At 55.6% G+C, this 19,257-nt stretch overlaps 1 protein-coding gene across 1 annotated transcript; it reads right to left on the bottom strand.

Annotated features, from left to right (window-relative positions):
* Positions 1-104: 104 nt before the first annotated feature.
* TGME49_310970 (hypothetical protein) lies at positions 105-19,022 on the bottom strand. The gene is made up of 13 exons (XM_018782651.1): positions 18,670-19,022; positions 17,369-17,669; positions 16,479-16,835; positions 15,556-15,975; positions 14,845-14,911; positions 8,963-14,364; positions 8,074-8,259; positions 6,702-7,187; positions 5,965-6,253; positions 4,462-5,166; positions 3,714-3,802; positions 1,867-2,902; positions 105-1,511 (listed from the first exon to the last, which is right to left on the bottom strand). The coding sequence occupies exons 2-13, from the start codon at positions 17,654-17,656 to the stop codon at positions 589-591; spliced, it is 10,248 nt and encodes a 3,415-aa protein (XP_018635542.1). The 5' UTR covers positions 17,657-17,669; positions 18,670-19,022; the 3' UTR covers positions 105-588.
* Positions 19,023-19,257: the final 235 nt, after the last annotated feature.

The following is a 19,257-nucleotide window of genomic DNA, read 5'->3' as shown; positions in this document are numbered from 1 at the left end:
TCTGTAGAAGCGGTGGCGTGAACTCGCTGCTCTTCGCAGTAATTTCCACGGCGAGAGGCAGTCTCCACTTTCACCGCTTCTGCTTCCGCCCCCTCCTTTTAGGTGCTAAGCCTGGTATTTTTCGCCTTTCACGCTTCACCGCAGTCCATCGTTATCACGAGAAAAACTCTGACGTGCGTAATATCACGTTTATCTTTTGAATATAAGTGGCTTCGGATCCCTTTCTCCAGTCTTTCAATTTCGACGTATGGGAAACACAATAAAATCTGACTCATACACTGATTGCCTTTGCACATATGGACTTTTGACGGTAACCGCCAGTTTCACTGAAGTCGACCCTCCACACTGTGGGTGTACACTTCTGTCCGCCGACATAGCACCTATCAAACTCAGCTTACAAGTCAAAAAAAACATATATACTGGTGAACACAGTGAACGACTCAGCTCGCTTTCCACATTGTCCCCCGCAGCGTGGAACTACTGTTTGCACGACAGCTGGCCAGCAAAAACGAACGTCGCCCGAAGGCTGCCCCGGATCATTACCCTCGCCCAAATAACAGGCCTTCCCAAGCAGACTCATATCCGCTGCTAAGCCCGCTTGCTGAACATATCATTTGCTTTCATTCGTTCCCAGAACATCTCGAAAGGCCTGTTTACTTCAGATACATGAAACGGTCCTTGCATGGCATAATTATTAACGTCACACTGTTTGGCAGCCTGGCCATAATGTGGGAACGAAAGCGGGTTGCTTCGCGCATCTACTGTCGCTTGTAAATGATTTGCGCTTAACTCGTCCATCGGGTTGCCTAAGTTTGGATACGTCACGCCGCCCGCGACGTCAAACTGGTTACTATCAGGAACCCGCACAACATCGTAACTGAGTGCGGAGCTGTCGTATCCACTACCACCAGGAGGATATCTTTCTCCTGTACCGCAGACAGTTGTGTTAGTTCTTAATGAAACATGGTATGTCGGCACCCCGTGGTAGTCTGTCATTGGAACCTCCGACTGTAAGCCGGGAAGGGCTGGGTGATATGGTGGATCAGAACGGCCGAAAGAAGGACTAAGCATCTCTTGTTGCGAGAAAACCGGAGGTGGGAGCCCGTAACTGTCTGCCTCTCCTTCAGCTGCAGAGTCTGTCAGCCATGCTGCAGCTTTACGATCTTGTTCTTTTTGCTCCAACCATATGCGCCATAGGCCGTCGAAGTTCCCCCTAACTCCAGAATAGCCGGGAATCTCATGAAGCTGAGTAAACCGCCCACCTCCGTTGCTGCCCGTTTCACCACGCCAATCATGGAGGCTATGTGGACCTTCCGCGATGCGTACATGCGCTCTCTCTGCTGCTTTGCTGAGAGCCTGTAGTTTTGACGACACCCTTTCACGTATTTCGTCCCGAGTTGAGTTCTGGCTTGGGTCGATGTTATAGGTAACCGACTTCCGATTCGATCCTTTTTTTCGTAACTTCGCCCGACGTCGTCTCCACATCGACTGAATGCGCCGAATCGCTGTGTCTGTCACAAGCCACAAACACAAAGGGGCACGGAAGCTCTAAAGGAACTAATACGCATTAGGGTGACCAAGGGCGTGTCAGCATCGTGGAAAGATGTGGTCTAAGGACGAGCGACGCCCTTCTGACACAGAGCTACGAAGTTACCGCCAGCCGATGAATTCTCTGCTTTCCTCTGAAGTGACTGCGCTGGAGGGCATCTTGATATCTCTCCCATCCATAGTACCTCACACCTCGTGTGGTCCCACATAATCGCGGTTCGAACCTGCTTCGCATGTGAATTTCATGGCAAGTCCTGTTCCCCTGCCCTCTGTAACACGACTGCGTCTGTGTCAAAAAAACAGGTCGTTTCTTCTTACCTTCGTCAATGTGTCTGCCTTCTCTCTTAGCCTTTGCCAGAACCCGCGGATCGGCCGCCCGCCCAATGATAGAGAACGCCTCCTCGCCTCTCTCTATACCTTCTTGGAGGTCCTGAATCATTGAAAGTTCTGATCTCGGCGACGGCAAGCCACTTGGTTTGCTTCCGGACGGTACGAGCAATCTGGCCCCTGCTCCACTGCTTTTGCGCCGCCCCGAGCGATACGAAAAGTCGTCAAGGTCGCTCTCAAGCTCCAGTTCTCTCAGTTCGTCCGGGGTCAAGTTGGGGACAGGTGCCCCTTTGTGGCGATTCTGAACCTTGGAAAGATCTAGGGGCTTCGTGGCCAGAAGCTTCAGCGTGGCTTGGCGTGTGGTGAGGTAATCTGAATTTGCGTCTTTGCGGGTTCGCCGTGGGACTTCTGGTCTGCCCAGCTTCCCGAAAGGCGTTTCAGTGGCTGCTGCAAGAACTTTATGGTCCTGAACTGCACGGGGGGTTTTCGCGAACCGAGGCGACCGTGGACTCACGGGCGACGCCGCTGTTACTGCGATCGCCGGCGTACCGTCTGGCCCGCCTTCCGCGTGAGCGTTTTCACCTTGACCTTCCGGCGTTGCCTCCTTGCCCTCTCCCTCGGGATTTGCTTTCTTGTGTTCGTCGTCCGGATGTCCGCCCACGACGATGTGGTAAATCTTGTCCAGAGCCCAGTCGAAGGCATCCAGGTCACGGTCAGCTGTCACCTGCGGCCTCAGCTGTTCCCTGTGCTCGCGACCAATTCGAGGCGCGGGACGGCCGTACTTTGCCCAGTCTGTGTCGGCGAGCTGCTTCTTCCTCGGCGGCGGTTTGAACTCCAGTGGATCCACCATTTTCAGGTTGCTAATTCGCCGTTCATCGACCACCGTCGGCCCGCGCTGAGGACCATATTTAGCACCAGGCGCCCTGCTGTCCAGTCTGCTCGCTCCATCTCGTTCTGGTCGTCCGAGACCCACGCTCCGTGATGTCCGAGATCGCAGCCGTGACGTAGTACGGCGCAAGCGACTTCCCTGAAGGAAAAACCAAAAACAAGCAATTTCAATTCAAAAGGCGTATGCTCCCTTCGGTCTGCCTACAACTATCTGGACAGGCACACTCTTCCGTTCAAAACGCCTCCAACTATCCCCCCACATTAGCTGTATCGTCAAAAGACATCGCTTGTGATAAAACCGAATACACTCCCTCCTTGGCGCAATCACCCCATGTTCAGTCATGAAAATTCCACGAAAAATGAGACGGCTCTCGCGGCGGTCGTGGCCGTACTCTACTCAACCTTGTACCCATCCGGTGGCGAGACAGCTTCCTGCCTCGGGGTGTACGTACACTAGATGAGATGAACGCTTGTGCCTAGAACCGCAATCCGCGATTGCCTTCTGTCAGCACGGGGCACACACTCTGGCATCCGCACACTGCTTCTTGTGGACAGAAGCCTTGGGCTCTCCTGCGGTGTCTCTCGAAACCAGGCCCCCGTGGCTGAGGCATCGAATGTCGCATGCGCGGACACAGTCACTCGGAAATGCAGCAGAAAGAAAGCTCCGAAGTTCTTGATGCAGAGCCCCGCGAACTGCGACAGCTTTACGGCAGCTGGCCTTTGTCGAGATTAAGCGAACCGCCCTAGCCCGACGGAGCGCGTTCTCGCTGATGGCTGGAGCGAATGCGAAGTCTTCACCAGAAAGGTTTTCACTTCCACCTCGTGCCCCGACCCAGGAAAGGTCCTGCTTCTCACGTTTCTCCTCCTCGTTCACGGCGCAAGGGTTTCCTCCACTAATTCCCCTTTTTTTTCAAACGGCTCTCGCGGACAGACGGGCGCGAGGCACTCACTTGTCGAGACGCACCATGCTGCTTGCCAGGGACGTTAAGAAGAAGGAACTCGAGTGCTTTAGAGGCGTCCTCTCTCGCGTGATTGAAACCTGAGATTGACGCGCGAATCACAGAACGCATGCACTTCAAAAAGATCCAGGCAACCCAGTACATGAACCAGAGTTTCCAACATATACGTGCCATTCCTGACAGGGTCCTTCCAAGTATGTGCCGCACTTTCTTGTGTCTGTATCTATATGTCACGAAATCAGACGAGAAACCACGGACTCGAGCATAACGTTCAGACAAAAACCACCATGAGAAAACCGACGCAGACAGTGACAGTGATGATACATGCGAGAGGTGTGTTTATCGAACAGCGACCGGAACAAGAACAAAGAACCTGATATTGCCAAACAGACGTTGTGGACTTTCGTTGGCAAACGAGTCCTGCGGCGCTTTCAAAATGAAGCTTTTATTTGTCCTACGCCGCGAGAGAAACCGAACAAATTTACAAATGATCTCTGTTGCCTTCGTGCAGCGGCTAAGAGCCCCCCGATATACGTTCATAGCTGTCATATAACGTGAAACAAACATCTGTCGCGCACTGGCTCCATCTACCCAAAAATTCGATGCTTGTCTTGGGGCTGCCAGGCGCGCCGTTTCTCTGTCTATACACCCTATCACCGTGAGCGGCCAGACGTCGCGGCTCCTCGCCTATTCGCTTTCTCCATATTTTCACGAACACCTCAACACCCTTTCAACTTGCCTTGTCGCTTTTCGTCGGTGTACTGGAACCAGACTCCGGAGGTTCTTCGGCCTCTGATTGTGTTCTGGACTTTGTTGGGATCCGTGAGGACGTTTCGCGCGTGCGTGAAGGCGGCGGGGAGCCCTGACGGGTATCTATTCAAGTAGAAGTCTTTCGCCGCCGCTGCCGCCCGCATGCGCTGGATCTGCTCCCTCGTCACTCGCTCTTCTTCCTCAAGAAGGTCCAGCCGCAACTGGGTAGGCAGCCGATGCTCGGAAAATCCCCGAACTACAGACCCGTCGCTGCCGGTCGGGAGTCGCACTGGAGACCGGCGTCCTGAAGGTTCTTCGTCCCCCGACCACCGGGGTCCAGAGGCTCTGTCCCCGCCGCGGGGGCTTTCACCCGGGAGCGGAACTCCCGCCGACATCGACCGCCTTTCAGAAGTATCTCTCTCCCTTCCGGTCGCCTCTGGGAAACGCTCCTGGGGAACGGGTCTGCCGCTCTTCAAGGGCGCCGAGACAGGCTCGAGGTCTGCGTACAGCTCCTCAGGCGGCGCAGGAGGTTTGACCAGGGAAGACGTATCTCCGCTCACGCCACTCTTCCGAGCAGACGCGGCTCCGGGGGGCGTCGAGAGCGAAGTCGGTGCGAGATCTGCATGGCGTGGAGACCTCGGCGCCGACGCAGACGGACCCAGGTCTTCAGCCGCATGCGCGACGATTTGATAAACTGAAGCAAAGACGCAGAGGAAGCGGGGAGAATCACGCGTTTGGGAGGTGCAAGGGGGACAGGGGGGGAACGTTCTGCCGTCTGGACAGAAGCGAAGACGGTGAAGCACTCGACTGCTCGATAAGGGAGGGAGAGGAGAAAACGTGAGAGAACAGAGTCTTGAATCTCGCGCATTGTACAGACTGTGGCTACGTTTCCTCTGGGCACTGACCGACAGGCGGGAGACCGGCATACGGGAGGCGAACAGAGAAGAAAGGAAAACACAAGAGAGATGAGGAGAACAGCGGCAGGGTGAAGAGAGAGCACGACGTATTTTGTTGGCTCCCATGACGCGGCAAAAGAAGGAGAGAAGAGAAGCAGAAACGCACACTCTGACGGGCGAATCGGGAGAAGAGGGAAGCAAGGATTTACATAATGACTGCGTTGGAAGGTGTCCACACTCCTCAGCTTTTCCTCAGTTTTATCAAGTGCGTTCGTTTCTCTCAGCTTTTCACCTTTGCTTTTTTTCTTGCTTCGCGTCAGTTCTCGGTCGAAACCACCTTCGTGCCCTTTACCTCTCTCGAATCTTCTTGCGTTACCTCTCCAGACGAATTGTTCTCTCTGTTTGTACACTCAAGTGTCTCGCACACTGGCATCCACCTTCAAATTCCTGCTTTTCTCTCTTTACTCCGTCTCTTCCTCATCTCCAATTTTCTTCGATCTCGTTCCCTTCTCTCTTGCCTCCTTCTACGTCTGTTCCGTCTCGCTTGTTTCCCTCTTTGTCTTGACTCTAATCTTCTCGATTCTGTCCAAACTCACCGTTGGAGTTGTTGGGGACGACTGGCTGCTTCAAAAGTTCTTCGAGAGGCGGGTGGAACGGGGCTTGCGCCGGTCGCGCAGCTTCAGTCGGTCGCGCAGCCCCCGATCGATGTGACGCTTTGCCGATGTTTCCCTGAAAGGCTGCCGTGTCGCATACACCTCTCCGTCCACTGTTCGCCAACTTGGAAAATGAACTGAAAGAACCGCGGCCACTGGGAACAGGCAGCGAGTGCGGCTCTCTCAGGGTCGAGGGCCCCCTCGCAGAGCCAGCAGCACCGTCGTAGCCGCCCTGGGGTTTCAAAAATCACAGAGGACACAGGTGCTTGTCGGAGTGTCACGAAGTCTTGGAAACCACACGGTTGCAGCTCCTTCGCTTGGTCAAAGGGCAGTCGACAGAGTGGAAAACCGGCAGACGCATGCACGCTGGACAGTGCATTGTTCGGAGATCACGAGCCATGCACACAGAAACAGATCTGGGAGCATTCGGCGAGCAAAAAGCTGACAGGTGCTTTGCTTTCGAGTGTCTCTCCACTTAAGAGTGTCAGTTGAGAAGGCAGAGGAGGTGTTGGTAGAATACATGGTCTCCAGAGTACAGAGAGTCACTTAACTCGATGCTGTCACTCCAACTCCCTTTCAAGTTCTCTGTGTTTTTGTCTCTCCTTCCTTCCCTCCGACAGGTTTCCTCCTCCTCGTCTTCCTCTTCCTTTGCTCGCCCCGGTTTCGTCTTATCGACTCACCTTCACTGTGCCTGCCTTCGTTCGTCCCACTTCGCTGCGGACTCCGCGAGATCGGTGGCTCGCGGAGCGTGTCTCTCCGTCCTCGGAACTTGCGTCTGAGTCTGCCCAAGCTTCAGCTTTGATTTTCCCCGACAGGCAGATCTCCCGCAGTTGCTGAAGAATGGAGTTGCGCTCTATCGCGCGGTACATGGCCACTTGTCTCTCGAACTCGGAAGGGCCTAGCAGGTCGTCGTCCGCGTTTCCGGAGACAAAGTGCGTTTCACTTAAACAATGTCGCAGCATCTTCTCGAGCGTTCGGTACGCCCGGCGTCTCTCTGCTTCGGAAGGATCTTTGAGCTTCTCAGCAATGTGCCTCAGCATCACATTACGACGGTAGGGACTCTCGTTCTCTCGCCCTCTCCCCGTCGTTGGCTCTGTCGAGGCGTCGCTGAAGCCTTCCTCAAACGCTTTCGCTTCCTTCTGCACGCGCTTACGCAGAACGTTGAACTGAAAAGGCGCACAAAGAATGCCAAGTGCTTTCAGTTTGCGACGGAGCCGGTCGCGAGATTTGTGCGTGGAACACCGCAAGACGAGATCGCACAAGTCTTGAGGAAAAACGCCTTGCCAACCTCACCAGAGGTGCGTATCGAGAGGTTCGGAAGTCGTAGTGCAAAACGAAGCTTGCATTAAGAATAGGAAGGTCGGGTGAAAAACACCGAGAACACCACGATATGCCCCCAGGCCCACGGGTCGACAAGCAAACCCTGACAATGCGCAGGAACTCGGCGTATAAACGTCCCAGCACAATGACGTCTGTGAAGACCTAGGAATCCCATTTTTGAATGTATAACAGAAACAGGAATTGGTCGAAACCTAGAAAAAAGAAAGCCCGGTTTATCATGTGCAACAGTGATTCTAGCTTCCGGTGTTTTCTTCGAATTCCATAAACTCTTAATAGGTGTAGACGTCTCGCTGAACCTATAGGCACATACACTTGCACGGACCCACACTCTTCTTTTTCTGCTCAAATGCAATTTGCTTTCTTTACCTGTACACACCTGATAAAACTAAAAGCGTGGTGCAGTATCGAGCTTGATCTACAGATTTCGCAAAGCCTTTGGGGACTGAGATCGGGGCTGATGGCTCAGGAGTGGACACGATTTTCCTTCCGAAAGACTTTGTCGTTAGGCGTTCCACATGTACGCGCTCAGTGGGCGAACGCGGCACGATAGGGACACCACAGTCGAGCTCAAATATCGTTTCGACACACCTCAGTAGAAGTTGCGGCTCGGGTGCAGAGACTCGAACGGTCGCCTGCGAGGGCGCAAGCGAAAGACCGTCGCGAAGTCCATTTCCACTTCTTGGAATGCGCCGAAGCACACAGAAAACTCACCTGAACGACAGCCGAGGTCACGGTATCTTCAACTTCTTCTGGAGGCCGAACAGGAATGCTGGCGGGGAGAGCTGGCAGCTTCTCCCAAACGCGGAGGCCGCCGTCCATGACAAAGCATGCGCGTCTTGTTGCCCGAAGCGACTCCGTTAGAATCACTGACACGCTGCGGTAGAGGGCCCGGTTGGCCTGAGGGGAAAACGAAAAACGCGAAACGCATGTGCGTCAGAACCAGGGGGGGAACGGAACGCAAAAGTTAGATGGAAAGAAACGTATTTGGAAAGGTGCATCTCTGCTCGGCGGTGTCGCGATGAAAGGCTTGGATACCTCCGCTTTGCGATCCGGACAGCTAAGCACACCGGCACCCAATGGGTGTGCCTACACCCGCTACGCGACTCCGTGTCGAGACTCCAGCATTCGACCCTTGGGCTCGGTTTTCGTTGACTTAGCCGCAAAGCAGTGAAACGCGGGAATCGGGGTGTGCATGCTTGCGCAGAGCACATTCAGACACACTCTTCTCCACCAAAGTCTCCGCCTGCAATGAAGTCACTCTCTTTCTCCGGATTTTGTCGGCTGGGTAAACGAGCGAAGGAGGCGGAACCCCGTGGTTCCCCACGGTCTCGTGGAGTGTCTCTACACCGCGTCTCCTCGCCTCTCATCCTCAGTTTTTCGCAGCATGGCGGAGGGCCACTCCACACAGCCACGTTCATCTTTGCAGCATTTTCCGTTCTGTGAAAGCGCCCTGTACCTTTTTAGTGTTTTCGTTCCCCCTCCCCCATTTTCCTTCAGCTTTTCTGTCAAACATCATCATCCCGTTGTTCTCCAAGCCCCTCTTGAATCGTGAATGCATGCGCCTGAACGGACCCCGGAAAAGAAGACGCATCCAACTTACCCTGTCAGCGAGCTGGTCGATGGTCATGTTCAGAGTTTGGTGCTCGCAGTAATCGGTGAGTTCTTGTCGTTTCGCTGCCGGCGTTTGTTTCTGTCTGATCGTCCGCGTTCTCTGTTTCCCGCGCTCGGTCTTCCCCTTGTTGGCCGCACCGTCGTATCCGCCGCTGTTCGCGGAGCCTTTGTCGCTGTGTCGCTCCTGTCTCGCGCCTCCCTGCGCTGCTCGCGAGTCCCTCAAACCTTCTTCAGCAGTGGCTGCATGCATTTCGAGGGCTCGAGCGACATCCTGCGCAGCCTCCATCAGCTCCCTCAGTTTCTTCGCGTAGACAATGCCACCTTGGTCTGCTGCGGCGCGAATCGCCCCGACGAGCATTGTCGTCTGCTTCTCCAGATCTCGTCTTTTCTTCTCACCTTCGGCACCTTTGAAGAGGGCCTTCGTCTGTTGGGGGAACTTCGCTGTCATGGCGAGGAACTCTTTGATGCCAGAGAGACACGCCGCCAAAGGATCCTTGGAGACCGGCTCTTGGGCGCCCGGTTTCGGCCGCGGCTTCGGCGGGTGCGTCGGCAAAAGCTTCGCGGGGCTCGGGGCCTTCGTCTCGCCGCGCTTCTTCCTCAGGGGGTGGTCGAACTCGGGAACTCCAGGCCCCAGAGGCAATGACGAGAGGAGACGGCCCCGGTTGCTCCCGCGCGGACTGTCCCGCTGTTTCTCCCTCTGTGAATCCCCACCTTCTCTCCCTTCTTTTCGTCGTTCCCCGGATGCTCCCCCAGGCGAAGCGATGCGCGGAACCGCCGCTGAGAAAGTCGGAAGCGAGGCGCTTTCCGACGCCCGAGAGCTGTTTCTCGAGCTCTGTCGCGCGCTGAGAGGCTTCTTCGCCTCCTTGGTCTCTAACTGCTTCTGATACACGTCTGTCCAGCGCAACAGGGCCTCGAAAGCCGCGTCGGCTTCTCGCTTCCCCTTCTCAGCTTCTTCCTCTGCCTTACGTACTTCATCGTCCTCCCAAGGCTTCGCAGCCTCGCTCTGCGCCTCCACGTGCTCCGCCCCAGGGCCTGTCGCCTCTCCCTTCCCTTCCTCCTTTCTGTCTTTGCTGTCTCCGCATGGAGCCCCTCGGGGCGCACCTGTTCCCTTAGACTCCAATGAAGGCTCGGCCGTCTCCGCGTCTCCGTCTCGGCCGGTCTGCGCCTCGTGGCTCGAGGCCTTCGCGTCCGATCTGCTGTGAAGCCTTGACAACGCGCGACAACCCAGCGACCGCATCCGCTCCTTCAAGGGCGGCGCAGGCAGCTTCGTCTTCGCCTTGTTCTTCGGAAGCGGCGTCTTGGGAACCGCGCTTTTTCGCGTTGGTTTTTTCGAGGCCTTCGAAGCCGGTCTGTCTCCCTGTCCACATTCGTCAAGTGTTCCCACTTTGCACTCAGGAGATACCTGCGCCGGCTCGAGCTTCGCAGTCGACGACCCCGCTCGAAGGCTGAGAATCGACCCAGACCGCATGCCGCCACTCCCTTTCGGTGCAGATTCGGGTGTGGGCTCCATTGCGACACCGCTCTTCTCAGATCCGCGGCTCGAGGGAGGCGCCGAGTAAACCAGAGAGTCGTTCTTGTATGTTTTTCGAACATATCTGTGAAGCGCCTTCAACGACCCCCCACTGGCGTCGTTCGCAAGCGTCGAATCTCCAAGAGAGACGTGAGGAGAGTCGCATGGAGAGGGAGAAGAACTCTGTAAGCAGCCTTGTCTTGGGCTCGACAGCTGGGGATATCTTCCCTTTCGACGCAGACTGCATACAGACGAATTACGAGAAGACATCGGAGTCGACGCCTCCGAGTGCCAATGGCGACAGGCGCCTGCTCGAGACGACCTGGGCTTGCCAGTAACTGCCGTTGCATTTGAAACATCCAGACCGGAAGCTTCACTGGCATTTGCTGTGTCTTCCCTGGATGTATCAGAAGCCATCGAAACTGTTTCTCGCGTCGTCGACGGCGGTGTCTCCTGCCAAGAATCTGGAGAGTATTCTCGCGTGTTCGCCTCTTTCGGCTTTCGGCGCGACTCGTTTGAGAGACTCGACAAACCAGATGCAAGCAAGGAGAGAACGGAAGCGAGGTCTCGCCAACGTTCGTCTGCTCCGGCTTCTGATTCGTCCTCGTCGACGTCAGAGGAAGCGTGTGAGACAGTACGCCGCCTGCTGCCTGGGGAGCGCGAGACAGAGGCTGGAGAGACAGGGGAAGAGAGCCTCGGAGTAGAAGACGAACAGGAGCGAGAATGAATCCTGGACCCGAAAGGAGAAGAGACATCCCGGCTTGTAGCCAGAGGAGAACAAGAATGCACAGACTCGATGGCATAGCCAGGAGAATCCGGAGACGAGGAAGTCAATCGAGACGGAAAACTGTGAGACGAACAAGAGCGACGACCGAAAGAAGAAGACGGAGGAGAAGAGTGAAGAGAGGAAGACCTCGTGGAGCTGTGGGGACAGCTCAAGTTACTCCCGTGAAGAGGCGAGAGACTGTGAGACTCTGAGGGAGATAGAGAGGCTGGAGAAGAGGTCTCACGCGTTTGTCTTCGGAAAGAAGACGCATCGGGGGACGGAGGCGATTGAAGATGAATCGAGGACGAGTGGAAAAGGCGGAAGCCCCGTCGCGAAGAGGCAGAGCAGCTCGCGAGTCCCGCGTTCGCTCTGCGTCGCGTTTGCGACGAGAAGCTGCTCCCAGCAGGAAACGAGGGAAGCGACCTCTCTGTCCCTACGGTATTCTCAAAATGGTGTGGCGCATGCACCGCCAAGGAGGAAAGAGATGAACTGTCCTTCCAAGTTTCGTCTGTCTCTTCTACGTCGCGCTGGTCTTGTCTGGACAGCGACGGCGAGGTGTTGCCAGAGCGGTGCCTCGGCGCAGGCGGCGGGACCTCAGGCAAAAAAGACAACAGCGAAGACACCGACAGGGGAGAAGCGGAGACGCTCGAATCCGACAAGCTCAGGGAGCCGAGAGAGCGAGAAGAAGAGGGAGAAGGCAGACTCGAGAGAGACGCGAGACCCGCGTGCTTGGCTACACGGCGTCGCATGCTTCTTGACGAAGAGTCAAGAACTCCAGGCCGACCCCACACCGAAGATGCTGTCTCCGAAGAAGAGGATGAATACAAAGAAGAAGAAGAGGATGAAGAAGCAGAGACCGGCTTGGCACCCGAAGAAGAGGGCCGCTCTCGGATCTTCCGTCTAGTCCCTGTCGAAGAAGTGAGACTGCTGGAACGAGCTGATCGCGGCTGTCTCTGGGGCGAGGTGGCGTTGAAAGAAGCGGCAGAGGCACTTGCAGAGGTGGAGCATTCGACAAATGAACGCGAGGCGGATGTGTGGAGTTCCTTGTCTCCCAATTTATCGACTGCGCTCTTCAGCTCCTTCCTTTCGCCCCGGCGGCCGCCTCTCTGGCGCCCGCGCGTCTCGGTTTCCACTGTTTCCCTTGTTATAGGGTCGGCACTCAGTGTGACGGGACTTTCTGCATCTAACTGACTGGCTGCAGATTCCCCCTTCTTTGACAATACAGACACCGTTTCAACCTTGTTCTCTCCATCAACGGCCCTCGCCCTGCTTTTCCGGACATTTGTTTCTCCCTGCAATCCGTCGCTCTCGCCCGCGTCTTCTCCCACCCCACAGGAGTCCCCAGCGTTACCTGAGGACTCACGCGTTCGGCTCTGTCCCTCTCGGATGTCACGAAGCCGCTTCTCCCTAGGTATCCTCGTGACACACATAGATCCAGAGCAGCCTCTCACGACGTCTTCAGAGGAAACGTCCGACGCTTCTCCCATATCATCCCGTTCGAGTGCACACAAATCTGCACTGCCGCTCCCAGGTGTCGCCGCTTCCGCCCGTCCCTCCTGGGGCCTGCAAGTCCAGAGAGCCGTCGGATAGCGGCTCGCCTTTCTTCTACGAGGCTTCGAGGCAACGCCTGCAGGTTCAGATCTAAAGAGGTCGCGAACCAGGCGCCACTCCCCGTCTTGTCCTCCCACAGAAACTTCAAGGCGATGCGGAGAAAGCAGTCTTCCCTCTACTGCATCCTCCAAGGCTCTCCCGTGGGTCGGAGAAACCGTGAAGCGCGGCGATACCTCGGAGCGGTACAGAGACCCGCCATGATAAGCTGGGGTGGACCGTGAAACCGCGTCAGTTGGATCCAGCGAGAAGGAAGTGGACCTCTTCCTTGTGAACCGGTTTTTCGAGTTCAGGTCACTCTCGGCCCTCTGCGTGTCGCCAGCGGCGCGCTGCCTCCGCATCGCGCGCAAGGAGAGCGCTTCCGTGTCTACCTGTTGGGTTCTTTTGCTTTTTTTCAGGGCTTTCGCCTTCTCAGCCTCGCGGTCGCGCCGCTGCTTGGCCTCCAGCTTTTCTGCAAGGTCTTCGTAGAACTGGAGGCGGCTCCGGACGCCGGCTTCCTCGTCTCCAGCCATCGTCCAGCAGCGTGTGCCTGGGCGCAGACGTCGGGCCTTGCTGGCTCTTCCTGCGAGGAAAGTTCCTGCGGGGATCGTGTAGAGAAGCTGGTCGACGAGGTCGTCAATGGCGGCGCCTACGGGTGGCTTTGTGGCCTTCATCCATTGGCCGAAGAGCGTGTCGAAGGCGAGTTTTCTCTCCTCGGGGGGGGTCACGCGATTCAGCGCATCGATCCGCTGTTGGAGACGCTGTTCCTTTTGGTGCATGCGCTGCAGGTAATTCAGCAACACCGGTGAAGGGAGAAAAACTCGGTTGGGGGCATCGCCCTCTTCGTGCGGCTGGCGTCTCAGCCAGCGACGCCGAGCGTGCTCGAAGGCGGCCCAAGGGTCTTTGGAGTCACCTGGAGCCCCGCCGTCCCGCTCTCCCTCGTCTGTCGAAGAGTAGTCGTAGCTCATGGTGCGGAAACTCCGTTCGCGACCGAAAGCCAAGTCTGAGGCGCTCCGCGAGACGTCGAACGAGCCCCCGAAAGACCGCGACGGCAGCCAGGAAGACCGCGACCGGCGCCCGGTGTACATTCGCGAGACGGAGCCGACGGGACCTGAACCCCCTTCCCGGAACGGGGCTTCTGTTTCTCGCCAGTGCACGGTAGAGCGCCCTCGACCCACTCCTTGGCAGCCGCGCTCGAAGCTCTCAGAGTCTGCCCGGCTTCCCAGCGATCGCGCAGATGTTTGGGGACTTGGTTCGAGATGTCGATTCCATCGCGCTGAGTAGTTCCGCCCATAGGGGGACGTTGGAGTCGACAGAAAATGTGAACGGCCTGCGTCCGGGAACGACGGGGTCCCCGGGACATCCCACCCTGCTTCTGGCGTAGAAGAACCGGGCACCATCTCGGAAAGTGGAGTTGCCGGGTCGGAAGCACGCTTCACCGCCTCCTCCGCGTCTTTGCTGTCCTTCTTCTCCCCTGGGATCTCCGCCTTCTTGTCTCGTTCGCGACGCTTACGGCCGCTCTTGCGCTCTGTGGTGGAGGGGGAAACAGTCCAGAAAGAAGAGTTCACGAAGGAATGTTTCAGTTCGAGGACACAGAGAGGCGCCTGTCGCCACGCAATCAGGGGCAGCAGACACGAGACATGTTTTGTGGGAGAGGAAAAAGAAGAAGTCAGATGGATGGAGAACACAGAGAGGGAGACAATGAAACAGGCTAGGAGCAATCACTGACGGAAAGAATCTCGCATAAATTGTGAAAAGAGAAAACGCTTGGCTCCACTTCACTTGGCAAACGTGAATCAGGTAGTGGTCTTTACTCATATTTTTTCATAAAGACGCTCAAAAACTTGGTCTATATATCTTGACAAGAGTGGACCTGGACATGGTATCCGCTTACGTCTTCGTATTCAATCAGTTGCGGCTGCGTCTGTTCTATCTTGGGGTGTATGTTGAGTCGGGGAATGCCTACCTCGCTGGGACTCTCCAATTAACTATAACTGTCCAGACGTACCGGCGTTTTGGGCCGCGCGTTCTTCCTCGAGGATGTCCTCAATAGCCTGGAGGTGTCCATGAAGGTCCTGCAGACAGTAATTCGAGACTTTCACATTCATTGATCGCGTAGAACCGTTGAGAAAAAGCCCCAACACGAACGCCAATGCGCCCCACATATTTAGAAACGAGCGACTCTGTTCACGAGGCTGTTGGGCGTCGAAAAAGTGAAGCTGTTTCCACCCAAGAAGTCAAAAACTCTGAAAACGGAGAAGTGACATACCCGTGGGGACATGCCAACGCTGCGTCTCCGTCTGAAACTGGTTTCTATTGAAATACATGCCAGCTCTGTCGCCTCTATCACCCCACTGACACAGACGAAGTGCCTGAACACACACGTCAAATCGGCCAGGCAGAACGCTCTTTGTTTTGCTTCTCTGGATTGCCTGCGACCTTGCTCTTGCATGCTTGCCGTCGTCTCTTGGAAAGCGTTCGCGGTGGAGGATTCTCGTTGTTTCGTCCCTGACTACCAGCGAACCCCCTTCTGTTTCTCTTTCCATCCCTCCCCCTGAAATGAAGGCCAACGAAATCTGGGAGGCCCGCAGGCCTTCTTCCCCTATCCAACTGCGTCTGTCTCCTTAAAGCCCCGCCTCTTTGCCTCATCACTCCCCTTCTTTCTTCCCTCCCTTTCGCTTCACCGTTCTTTTCTCGCTTCTGTGCCCTCTCTGCTCACTGCAGTGGTCCGTCTCGACTCGTCAAAGTCTAAGGGCGCCGCGTCAACAGAGGGTGGCCCGCCGTTCCGTAGGACGCCGTTAAGGCTCAGAGACGGTCGCGTTCTCGCCTCCCAGGGTCCGCGCCCCTGCAAGAAGTCTGCGATTTCGAATGTAGCGGCACCGACGCCCCCAGCGTTCCAACCGGCTGAGCACCGCGCGATCTCGTCGATGTGTTCCAAGACGCTTCTTTCCAGACGAGAACTGTGGCGTTCTTCTCCACTGCTCTGGCCCCTCTGTCTGTCGAACATAGACGCAGGCGGGACTATAAGAGGAACAGAGGAGAGAGACGCCGCCGGTGACTCGGGGATCTGGAAAGAAGCTGCGGACCGTGCTGAAGGGAAACGAGGAGTTATGCGGCTGGCGGCGCCGCCAGCGTCTTTCTGCAGAGAAGAAACACGGACAACCCAGAGTGAGACGCACTCAGAGCGTGTACCGAAGAACTCACATGCCAGGCTGCAGAGAGGAAGAAGAGACTGAAAACTCTCAGAAAGGCAAACGAGATAGAAACAGAGCAGGCGCAAGAAGATGGGTGACACACAGCAAAACGAGACAAGAGGGGAACAGAGGAGTTCCAAAAAATTTAACCTACGTCCCCAGACGAGAAAACGTGTCTTTGTTGTGACTCGCCCGAGAGAGTGCGACAGCAGGTTTCAAATCGTGAAATGGTTCTTCTCTGTCTCCACTTTAGTGGGTTACCGTGTCTTCTCTCTTGCCCTTTTGTTAGGTTCTCCTTGCCTCTCTGCCTCCACTGTTTCAGGCTCTCGTTTCTTCTCTGTCTCTCCCTTCCCTAGGTTCTGGTTTCCGTGGAGTCGCGAGACGATCCCGTTCCTCGAGTAAAGAAGTTTCGACTGAACCTGGTTGCCTGTTGATGGGTGCGTCTCACCGATTCGACACGGAAGCCGGAAAAGGACCTGCTGGCGCCGGGAGCGTTTTCGGCTGGTAGGGTCAGAGACGCGTGTGCCGAGGCCGCGGGGCGAGGGGCGCGAATGCCTGGAGGCGTCGCAGGCGTTGAGGAAGGCTGTTCCTTCTCGAGCAAGTAAGTCTGGTAGTCTGCGTTTTTTCCAGACCCAGAGGTGCTCTCTGAAGGAAGGCGAACGACGAGGAAGTTATGCGCTGCAAAAAGTGGGTGGACAGCCGCCGTGGCAAGTGCTGCACCTACGAGGACCCGTGTCGAGTGGGGACGGAGAAGGCGCGAAGACACCCGGACAACGTAGCGATTCCGAGGAACTCCCGACTTGGTCTAGGAACAAATCGGAAAAAGGAAGGAAAAACGATATCCAGTGAACTCTCACCAAACGCGCAGCTGGGGGGGTGATGTTACTGACCCCGTTTGGTGCTGAAAGAACGAGGCACTCGACGTTCTGTTCACGAATAGACGTATGTGTGGGCGGAGTTAGGGTCTACGGTTGAGAGGGGAACAGTTAGGTGGATCACGAAAGATCTTCACAAGACTGAGGTTGTCTGCTGATCAGCTGCTCGATAGGGATAAGGAAGAGAATCAAAAAAGCGAAGGACACAAAACGAGCACGAAAAATGGGCCATGGGGCACATGTGGCGTCCCTGCGATTGTACAGACTCACGACGTCGCCGAAGAACAGAGAAGGAAATCTCTGTGTCTTCTTCAAATTAGAACTCCCTGAAAGGCAGGGGACTCTCAGGTATCTACACGACGCAGCAGACGCCCTTCCTTGGGTTGATGTTCTGTCCACCGTTAGAGAACCAACGCATGCGTTTTCTTTCTTTCCAGCCTTTTTGTAGCCACACGCAACTTACAGCCAGAGAGACCCACAGAAGAAGTATCGGGTAAAGAGGTTCTTTGGGGTTCCACACTTCGAGACGCGCCGCCGAAGTTCCAAGCGAATGAATCGTCACCACCGTGTCAGTGTACACCGTCGACGTCGCGGATGGAAGAGGAAACAAGGGAACCGAGTCAATGGCTTCTTTCTTGTCAACTTCGTCTGTGTTCCTCTTCAAGGCCTCAAGGAACTTGCAAGCAGGGTTTGGACGGTACAGCAGGCCTGCGCGAGGTGCCGGTGACGGAGCTGACGAGCCTCCCGGCATTCTAGCGTGTCTTCTACGGACAAATCGTCAGAACAGATGGACCCAGGGCAAATGCCATCAGTCGGCAAGAGAGCGGCAGCAAGAAGGGAATCACAAAAGGGCGCCTGCGACTGGGGATGATACGCAGGCAACACGAGGTGGGAGAAAGACAAATAACTCAGACGAACGGAAGACAAAGCGACTGCGCGGGGATATGTGACAGTAAAAACAACGCAGAACGGGGATTTCGTGGAAACTATATGCGGCTAGTAGCGATGAACAGACTCTGTGAGCACAGAAGAGATACGGCGGAGAGCAGCAAGGCGACAAGGGGATAGGTTGCACTCTTTTGACGTGAAAACAAGGACCTGTGAAAGACAAGTATTGTCCCGATGTGTGGTCGGTAGCACGCACAAGAAGCAGGGGAGGATCGAACGAAGTTGGCTGAAGCCGTGGGTTAACTAGCTAGGAGTAACGGGAAAGGGCGAACATCGCTGTAGTGCAGTTCTCTCGTTTTGGTGAAACGGTGGAAGAATTATTAACTGCGGACGATCTGACTAACAACGCAGCATTTCCACCACCTGGTTAGAAGAACTCCCACAGATCGAGTAGTGAAACGCGTGGCTGCCGAAGGATGAACGGAATCTGGGACGTTCACGTGACGAAAAGATGTTTGAGAATAACGGGGGTGGCAAAAAAGGATAGAAATTTCCACAGGAACTGCCTCCAAAAGCAACTGGCGTAAGACACCTAGAAAGGTGCAGTCCCCGGACGGAAGAAAGGGTCGCAAAGAATTTGTTCTCAGCAGGACGCAGGCCACTGGAGGTGAAGTTTCTGGGACGTCGCTCATAGAAGCCGGTTGCAGTTGTGTGTGGTCTGTTTCCAGAACAGCATTTATCACCGGCAGATAATGTACATGTCCATGGGCGTAGACGCACTGCCCGCTAACGGGGCTACCCGTCCTTCGCAGAAATACACAGGGAAACGCAGTCTTGTGTGCCTCAGAGTCCACCACGTTTTGTTTTGACTCTCACCATCAGAAAAAGGGGGAGGTGAATTCAGTGACAGCTCCCGGACGATGGCAAGTGAGTTGCGCTTAAAAGGAGAATTGTGTGTTAGCAGAAGCCTTCGGACTCTCTTGTGCGGGAAGCGCGAGTGTCACTACGGAAGAAATCTGCACGCCGGAAAGCGAATGTATCCAGAGTTGCCAAGGAGAATCAGACAAGTTTCATTGAGACTCAACGAGAGAAATTACATCAACGGGGTCATCCGTCCTCCTCTCTCGATCTGCCGGCTCTTCCTGCTCAGGAACTCATAGAGAGGCGAGGCGCGGTCTTGTCGAGTTACCCGGTTTCTGTGGCAGCTACGGTACCGCGATTGCCCAGCGCTGGACAGCAACCAGACGCAAACGGTAAACAGCCGCTACAATGGCGGGTGAGAAAACAATCGATTTGGGAAGAGGTGTGGACGGGAGAGTCAATATCTGCATGTAGTAAGGAGTATCGACGGACTTGCGGCTAGCAAGCCGCTTCGAACAGGCTGTCCCGCTTGAGAGGACGGCCAGCGCACGGCGTAGCGCGGCAACCTTCTTGCAGTGGCAAAATCCCGCGCCAGCTTTTCTT

This window comes from Toxoplasma gondii, chromosome XI (genome assembly GCF_000006565.2).
Source record: "Toxoplasma gondii ME49 chromosome XI, whole genome shotgun sequence".
NCBI classification, from domain to species: Eukaryota; Apicomplexa; class Conoidasida; order Eucoccidiorida; family Sarcocystidae; genus Toxoplasma; species Toxoplasma gondii.
Note: the sequence above shows the minus strand (reverse complement) of the source record. Positions and strands in the feature narration are given on the sequence as shown.

Excerpts from the sequence above, each read along its gene's own strand:
- TGME49_310970 (XM_018782651.1), bottom strand. The coding sequence starts at position 17,656 with ATGCCGGGAGGCTCGTCAGCTCCGTCACCGGCACCTCGCGCAGGCCTG. Across the intron at positions 7,188-8,073 it reads TGACCTCGGCTGTCGTTCAG|TTCAACGTTCTGCGTAAGCG; the intron begins GTGAGTTTTCTG and ends GCGCCTTTTCAG. Across the intron at positions 1,512-1,866 it reads AGGCAGACACATTGACGAAG|ACACAGCGATTCGGCGCATT; the intron begins GTAAGAAGAAAC and ends GGCTTGTGACAG.